This window comes from Charadrius vociferus, unplaced genomic scaffold (genome assembly GCF_000708025.1).
Source record: "Charadrius vociferus isolate BGI_N301 unplaced genomic scaffold, ASM70802v2 scaffold69, whole genome shotgun sequence".
Classification (NCBI taxonomy): domain Eukaryota; kingdom Metazoa; phylum Chordata; class Aves; order Charadriiformes; family Charadriidae; genus Charadrius; species Charadrius vociferus.
In genome coordinates, this window is record NW_009649937.1 from 749674 (window position 1) to 758060 (window position 8387).

Here is an 8387-nt window from a genome sequence, read left to right on the forward strand (position 1 = left end):
GGGGGGGGGGGGGCCCCCCAGCCACTCCTGCCCCCAAACCTGGCCCTGACTGTGAGGGCATGGCTGCTGCAGTGGTCTTATTCCCCCAGGGCTGCGGGTCCCCGCTGCAATCCAGGGTGGGATGAGCCACTGACACCCCAAGCTGCCTCTGCCGGGGTGGTACCCCAGCAGCTCCGGCAGACAGCGCATCCACGGGGTCGAGGAGGTCTGGTGTCAGAGGGGTGCCCTGTGTTGGTACCCACTGCCTGCTACCAGCTCATTTAGCAATGCCCGAATAAAATAAATTGCAGCACCAGAACAAATGCATTCAGCAAGAAGCTCAAAAAAGCTCACTATGGGGATGGGGACAGCCCTCACCCACTGGGGAAGCGTTTAAATTCACTTTCCATTTCAGCTGGCCAGAAAGCAGCTGAAGAGGCCTGGCAAACTCAAGCCATGCAGACTGCCTTCATGCTGCAGGAACAGGGGCTCCATGCCAGAGGTGCCCCCTCACCCAGTGTGTCCCAGGGCTGAGAAAGCATCCTCTGCTTCACCAAAAGCAGACACATCACTTCGTTACAGATTGGAGCTGAGGCTGCAAGTGCTCCATTGCTGGCGGGCTCAAATCTGTGTGATGGTTGTGAGCCCCTCTGCTGCAGGCAGCCACGCTGGCTAGCACCATGCCGCCAACAAGGTGCCCATTCCCCTTGCCGCACAGACAATGCCTGTTTCCCAAGTGGGTGTATGACTTGGAGGGAAAAAAAATTTCATCACCTGAGAAAAGCAGTCCTGGGACCACTTAGAAGAGCACCCTGCAAGGTGGCGAGCATCCCGCCCTGCAAGCACCCAGGACCCCTCTGCTTCCACCTCAAATCAGTGCTGGCCATCATGGAGGCGGTGTGCTAGGTCTGCTCTACCACTAGCATTCTTATTGTCTGATCTTTTGCACTAAAATCCCACAGCTTCTCTAATTCATTTTGAAGGCAGAATTTGCACCTATTGCAATATGAACATTAAAACAATGTTGAAACCATTTAAAGAGGGCTTTTTTTTTTTTCCCTTGGTCTTCATCAGTAGCCTTTTTTTGCTTACCCCCAAATGATTGTTTTTCTTCAGAAAGAAATGTCCTGTTAATTCAGCAAGATTAAAAGAACATTTTTTACAGTTATTTCTCAGGAAGAAAGAATTTCAAATTTGCTTTTGTGTTTGAGAATACTAAATACGGTCATATAAATTAATCCATAAAGGAGGGGGAAAGTCTGAGATTAAGAGCTTCAGAAATATCACTGAATTATTTTTGAATTCTACATTAAAATCAAACGCACAGATATAAGGAAAAACTGTCGTTTTTCAGGGTTTGGTTTCTGTATCAAAATGCAGTCTTGTATCTCTCTTTGCATCTGTCAAAACAAAGGTCAATCATTTTATGGAAACTTATACACGACACCCTTGATCCACTGTTTCTGGTTTATTTTTAAGCCAGACGTGACTTCCAACTAATAAAATAAGATTTTCTAATACAGTTCGCATTAAAATTACATTATCCTAGAAAACTCAGATTACAAGAAAAATACATCTGAGAACATTTTCCCTTTATAATAAGGAGATGACATTTTGGCACTGATTTCAACAACATTTAAGTCCTCCCTAACTTTTGCAACTAAAATTTCACTTTTCTGCTTATAAAGCAATGGTGCAACCAAAGAAAATCCAACAGAAACGCAACAGTATCAGAATGAATTTAGCCACCCTGAGTAAAATGGGTATCTGAAGGCAAACTGAAAAAATACAAAGTAAGCGTCATAATAAAATGTATTCCGCTCTCCAAATCAAATTTCCCCAGCGCAAGGAAAAAAAATTAATGGAAATAGAACCCAAAGTTAAAAATTAAATCAAATAGGGTCAGGGGGTTTATTGTGTTGCCAGACAAAGACATGATTAATTTCTACGTTATTTTAGTATCAATTTCTTTAAGACAATTTGATTTCTGCTATTCCCACCCCAAGCGCATACATAAATGACACGGTCCAAAGCCTGCACTGTAAATCACACAAAATAGGAATGGCTGAATATTCTGGTTAATGCAGAGATGGACACTTCTCTATCCAAGGATATGATCTTTAGCATTAGCCACAAAACACAGGTAAAATTGAATTTTAGTAAAATAAAGCACACACTACAACAGAGAATAACAATCTTGCTAAACAATTTTGCAAAACTATTTTGCAAAACAATTTTGCAAATATTTTATAGGCGAGACTTGAGGATCAGCCGTTAACTTAAGCTAACCCCCTTGCTCACGCACCTATTTCTCCCATAATCCCACCTCTCTCCAACACAGACTTAAATTTCCTCTACAAGAGATTCACTTAAAACGGCTCCTAAGCATTCAAATCTCTTTTAACCCACACTGGAGCCCCAGATCTGACTCATTTCATGATTCTTCCCTGATTTCATCTGTAGGAAAAGTTGCACACGGCAGGTGGTCTTCCACCAACACAACCTTTTAAATCTTCTTACCTTCCCCAAAGAGCCGCTTTAGTGCCGATTTGGCGTAAGGGGGTCCGGACAGATGGCCAGTCTTTTCACGTTTGGAAAGGATGAAAAATGCTATGGGGGGAATAAAATCCCAGTGATTTTTTTTTGCTGTATGGCGCAGAGGGCTCCAAACCTCATTGGCCCTGGGAGAGCCACCACGTGGCACAGGATGAAGAGCACGTGACCCATTTTCTCCCAAATCCCTCTGTTTGCTGGAAAGGGGGATGCACCCACTGCTAATGTTCTTGTCATTTCAGTGGGCTTTGATTTTTTTTATATTTTTTTAAAGGCCACTGAGCAAATCAGGTTGCCTCAAGGCAATGAGGGCAAACCAGCCAACGCTCTCAACATGAAGGAGAAAGGAGCTCGGGAATGAGACAAGCACTAGGGCACTGTCCGTGTGCACAGGGAAATTTGGAGGTGATTTACCAGGGTACTGGCAGTGCTTGCCCACCCCCTCTGAGGATGGAGCCTTGGGGAGGGAGAGGAGGGCATACAGTGACACACATTTGGCTGCTGGTGATGGGCTGTGCTAAATCATCCATCTCAGAGGCAGGCAGCAGTGGAGGGAAGGACCGGGCTGAAGCCCTGACTGCAGACCCCAGAGCTCAGCTGGCTCCCTGAGCCTTGGAGGAAGGGGATGTTACAACTGCTCCGTCACTAAAAAAAGATTATCTCATGCCCCTACATTGCTCCTGACTTCCCCCTCAGGCTGATTCCATCCTCTGCTGCCCTCCCGGCTAATGCACAGTGGTTGCACCAACCAACTGCCCCAAGAGATGACAAGTCTCCTGCTTTGGAGGCAGAGGGTCAGCTTTCTTGGAGGAAAGACCAAGTGCAGTGGAGGAAGCATAGCACGCTCTGGGTGGGCATCACTTGCTCGCACCACCACATGGTGACACAAGGCTCACAGGGCATTTCAAAGTGTCCCCCCCCAGACACCCATCAAACCTAAAAAGCAGAATAATTCTGGGGATATTCTGCCCCGGAAGGGTCTCCAAGGCCCTGTGGAGCAAGACAAGACAAGTCACAGCTGCCAGCATCTGGCTGCTGGGGGTCCCTCCTTGCCCCAGCTCTGTATTTCCCAGGGGACAGCAGCTCTGAGCCACCACATCCCAGCCATTCATGGTCCACAGGCCAAGCAGCTCCTGGCCTTCCCTTGGTAACTGCAGGTACCAGCCCATCTGTGTCAGGACACTCAGTTTGGGGAAGGGAAAAGGAATTTTTGGAGCCAAAGACATCCTCTTGTTTTTCCCATCAAAGCTCAAGCCCATAGGTCATGCCTGTCAGAAGCTGCATTTTTCTGGCAACCTGAGTCTCCATCTGGCAAATCCCTTGGCTGTGCCATCTTGTTATGCCAGCGATATGCCTGTTCATCACCCCTGACATTGGACAGCCCCAGGTGAATCTACGTCTGGCACCTGCACTTGAATTTCAGTGATGTTACTTCTGCAGAGCAGCTGTCCCCAGCCATCGTCTCATCCAAGGGCTTGAGCCCTTCTTATCTAAGGGTAACAACAAAGGCTCCTTGAAGAACCAGCTGAGCTTGGGCTTTGGTGAGAAAGCACAGCTCCGGCCACCTCCATGCCTTTTTGGCATCACCACCACCACGTCCTGACGCAGCACTCAGCCTGGCTGGTGGTTCTCCATCACAGCTGTTCTTCGGCACACAACTCTGCATGGGGACAGGAGGCATCAGGACCACAGTCCCTATCTCTGGTTTCTTCCCGAGGCCAGACTGCATCACCATGCTGTTATCAAAGACAGAAGTTCAGGCATAAAATGCCCCAAACCTTGTAGAGAAGTGCAAGGTTTCACCTAAAATCCTCTCTGGCTTGGAGGGCCACAGTTCTCCAGCCACCAGCCTGACAATGGGTCATTTTATTCCAACAAATACAAGCCAAGGGAGAAATTTGCCATACTCAAATGCAAACTATGGAAACAGCCAAATGCGCTCAGCCCACTGCTTTCCCCTCCCGTGTTTTGAGATGGCCAACATGCAAAGGGAGAGAAGAAAGCCCCCCACCTTCACAGCCCCTTCATCCTTCTCCAGTGATGCCCAGCTAAATCTGACTCCCGAGTAATCTTCTGAATAATTATATAATAGAGAGGCAGGCAGAGAAATAATTTTAAGCTGCTCTGTTGACAGAAAGCAAGCTGGATTAAAAGATCAGAACAAGCAATACTTAGATTAAAATGGTTTGTTATTTTCAGCTGCAGAAAATCTGTGGCTAAAGCGCAGAAGATGTTGAGGGAAGGCGCATCATTCTTTTCCCAAAAAAGAGCTTTCTACGTATTAGCCAAAACAAGTTCTAGGTTTCCAACCTATGCTCAGGTTTTGTTTCCCAACAGGTCAAAGAAATATAAGTTGTCAGTTTGTATGGCATTTTATCTAAAAACTTATGAGCAGTGTAGAGATCCTTCAAGTTACATTTTGCTCTTCAAGTCTAGTCTGAATTAAACACCATCAATGCATTGCTGCTTGTTAAGACATCAGACCCCTTGAGGAATTGGCATGTGGCTTGTCAGACAACTTTATTACCAGTAAGAAATGGGCCTCCTGGCACACAGCATGGGTTTTATCAGTGCCAACACCTTTGCCTTTAGCATATGCCTCCCTGCATCCCTGAGCTGATGGCAGGTAGATGCCAGGCCTACCAGCAGCAGAGAGGCGACTGCAGCTGGAAGAAGCCCATCAATCAGATGGTGGGATAGCTCTCTTCAGGCACCTATATGGTGTCCCTTTGGGCCCCAGCAAGGTCAGCAGCACAGGGTGCCATGCCTGCTCTGACTGATCACTTTGGAAAGGCGTGAAGGGGAGGCAGCAAAAAAATGGTGAGAAAGGGACGCGACACTGGGGGCCGAGCTCTCCGCAGGGCACAGTGCTCATCAGCCGCATCCCGGATCGATGATGCTTGTTTTGCTCATTCACCTTCAAGTTCAGATTAAGCAGAAGGGTCAAACTGGGAAATCGTTCACCACTGGCAGGCACATCCCCCTCACCACCTCACAGCTGCATGTTGCACTGTTGCCAGCTTTTCCCCTTGCCGTCATGGACACTTCCCACCCAAGTACCTTGTTTGCCCCGCAGCATCTCCAGCCTCCAGCATCAGCAGCGACCACTCATCGCATTGCCTGGATGTGAGATGGAGCAGCAGCAGTTTCCCAGTGCCAAGTTGTTTCCAAAACCAGAGTCCTTTTCCAGGTGCCCCTCACACTTGTAGTTTTTCTATAAAATAATCATGGTACTACACACATATGATCAGCTCTGAGTTCAAAGGATGAAATCCCCTCTTGCCAGAGGTCCAGCACACAGCCTTGAAGGGGTCTTAGCATTTAAAATTAAAACCATACCTTGCTTTGCATTTTGACCCAGAAGCTGCTGGCTTGCACAGAGCAGGGCACCGGGCTCCTCTCCTGCCTGCAGATGTGGGAGAGGGGCCAGGGCACGGGCCTGGGAGAAGGGATGGGATGTTGGACAGGGAGCATGGGAAGGCAGAAAAATGAGGTCAGAGATCTTCCTGGAGGGAGGCGGGAGCTGCAGGATGTTGTGATGTTCATCCAAATGGTGCTTTAATAACCATTTACTGCAGAAAAGTGTCTTCACTAAAGCCAGAGAATAAAATGCACTTACTGGACAGATTGGGTTTATGAGCACTTATGAGAGGACAGTTTGGGGACTTGGTCCTAGGCTGGATGCTTAGTGCCCTCAGCAAGGCCGTGCCTTGGTTTTCCTGGAGTTGGCTACGTGGAGCCCTTCCCTGAAACCTGCCATGCTTAGGGGAATGCCAGCAAGTGGGGAAAAGGAAGACCCCTCCCAGGATGCTCTCTCAAGTGCGCCCTTCCTTCAGCTCGTGGCCTCCAAGCTACCAGCAGGAAAGCCAAAGCCACCCTCCACCCCGCCGAAAAAGCCCTCTCTAGATGGATGTGTTTGTAAGAGGCTGCCCATTAGCACACAGGAGCCACAGATGGTGACACCAGAGACCTCAGATGATGCATGCTCAAGATGAGGTACAAATGGTACCCACCACATTGCCAATGACCTCAGACAAGCCTCCTCGCAGGTTTTTGAGCAAGTTCTACCCTTTGTGCTCTTTACTGGGTCACGTGCAGCTCCTCTGAGAAACCCTCCAGCCCCATATCTGAAATGCACCATCGCAGGTATAGCATGTTGCTCCGGCTGGTCCCTCCCAGGGCTTTAGGTGCAGAAAACAAGGATTAGCGACACTTTTAAAAGGAGAAGGAGAGAAGAGAGGAGGGTTTGTCTGTCGCTACGACATTTCTGCTTTATGGAGCTATCTTCTTGCTCGGAGACACGTGTCCTTCTCTTCGCTAATGGAAAATGTTGCCCTGCCATCCATTTGCGATAGTCAATGCCTGGGACAACATGATGGCCCCAGGCCAAAGCAGATCTATTTTAGTAACAAAAGTGGAGTAGCTGATGAAAATGTCCCCATCTATGCACTTCCCAGCTTAGCTCTTTAGCTGGTTTTAATGGACCCATGTGACCAATGTGGTGGAAAGCAGGTGGCCAAGTGCAAGGAGGGCAGAGGCAGCAGGACGGGGGACCTGCATGGATGCAGGACCATGCCAGCCCCTTTGCAGAAAGAGGCTCCAGCATCAAAACATGCCTTTCATAGAAGCCCTGCTAGCAGGATTGCACCGTGCAGGAAGCAAAACCTGCTTCCCTTTTTTCGCTCACACTACAGTGTTGCCCCTCACGCAGAGCCGGGTCCCTGCAGCACAGCAGTACCTCTGTCTGCAGAGTCCAACCACGTCCTCCCTGGAGACTACAGTGCAGCTGCAAAGACCCCCCAGGATTTGGAAAGTGACTGAGCTCACCTTACCTTACCCTGCAGGCTGGCCTTAAGCTCCAGAGCAATTCCTCGGAGGGTCCGGTTGCACCAGAAAAGGGCATGCTGAGCGCAGGGCGGAAACCAGGTCCGCGGCACAAGCCTGCAGACCAGGACACAGCAGAGATTAGGCACAGCACGGAGAAAGGACACCCAACGGTTGCTTACCATCCAGGAAAAGTGAATTTCAGAGAGAAATAAAACATGGGTTGGGTTAGGAAGGGGACAAAATGATCAGGAGCATCACCTCCAGGCTGTTCATGAGGCAGGTAGCAAAGCCCTGTCTATCCTTTTCTCTACATTCAGAATGGGTATGGGCAGGTTCTGCCCCAGTATCTACTGAAGTCATCCGAAGAGTGGGGCTGTAGAGGAGGGCGTCCCCAGGACACAACCCCAGCAAGACCCCCCAGGTGACCACAGCCCAACAGTTTGGCTGCAGAAACTGCCCCCAAAGGGGGAGCACGAGCCAGGGGTCTCCTTCATACAGCAATCACACCACCACAGCAATGGAAATAATCCAGCACATTCCCATGACATGAGCGCCGGGTTATTTTTATTGCTTTATTTTTGCTGCTGCTCCCAATAAGTTAACTGGGGCATGCATTACCCGTCAATAAAATCAATCGAGCAGCCTGAGCAGTTAATAAGCTGAGTGCCAGAGGGTAGAAAAAAACTCTCCATCACCCAAAATATTCTTCAGGCAGTGGGATGGGCGAGCTGCAGGCCCCATGCGTCGCTCAGACTTGGTGTTGCTCTTGACATGCCAGGGCAGCTTATGTGTTATAAGGGGAAACCCTTCCTTTTCCCAGTGACTCAGCAGCCACAGCACTCATCCCCAGCGACCTGGGCATGAGGGGCTGATGCTATGGACATGGGAAGGAGCCCGTTGGAGGGAGGGGAGCCCATGGGACCCCCAAAGTCAGTCTTCAGTCCTGCCTGCTGCTCACAGCAGCACGAGCACTAAGATCAGACCAGGCTGCCCAGGGCTTTATCCCTTTGGGGGTTGAAAACCTTCCA

At 49.1% G+C, this 8387-nt stretch overlaps 1 protein-coding gene across 1 annotated transcript in view; it reads right to left on the bottom strand.

Annotated features, from left to right (window-relative positions):
* PCBP3 (poly(rC) binding protein 3) overlaps positions 1-7435 on the bottom strand; it is a 41972-nt gene extending 34537 nt beyond the window's left edge. Inside the window, exon 1 of the mRNA XM_009891394.1 lies at positions 7370-7435. Coding sequence (XP_009889696.1) covers positions 7370-7435 — 66 coding nt within the window. The remainder of the gene's footprint in view (positions 1-7369) is intronic.
* Between the last annotated feature and the right edge of the window lie 952 nt (positions 7436-8387).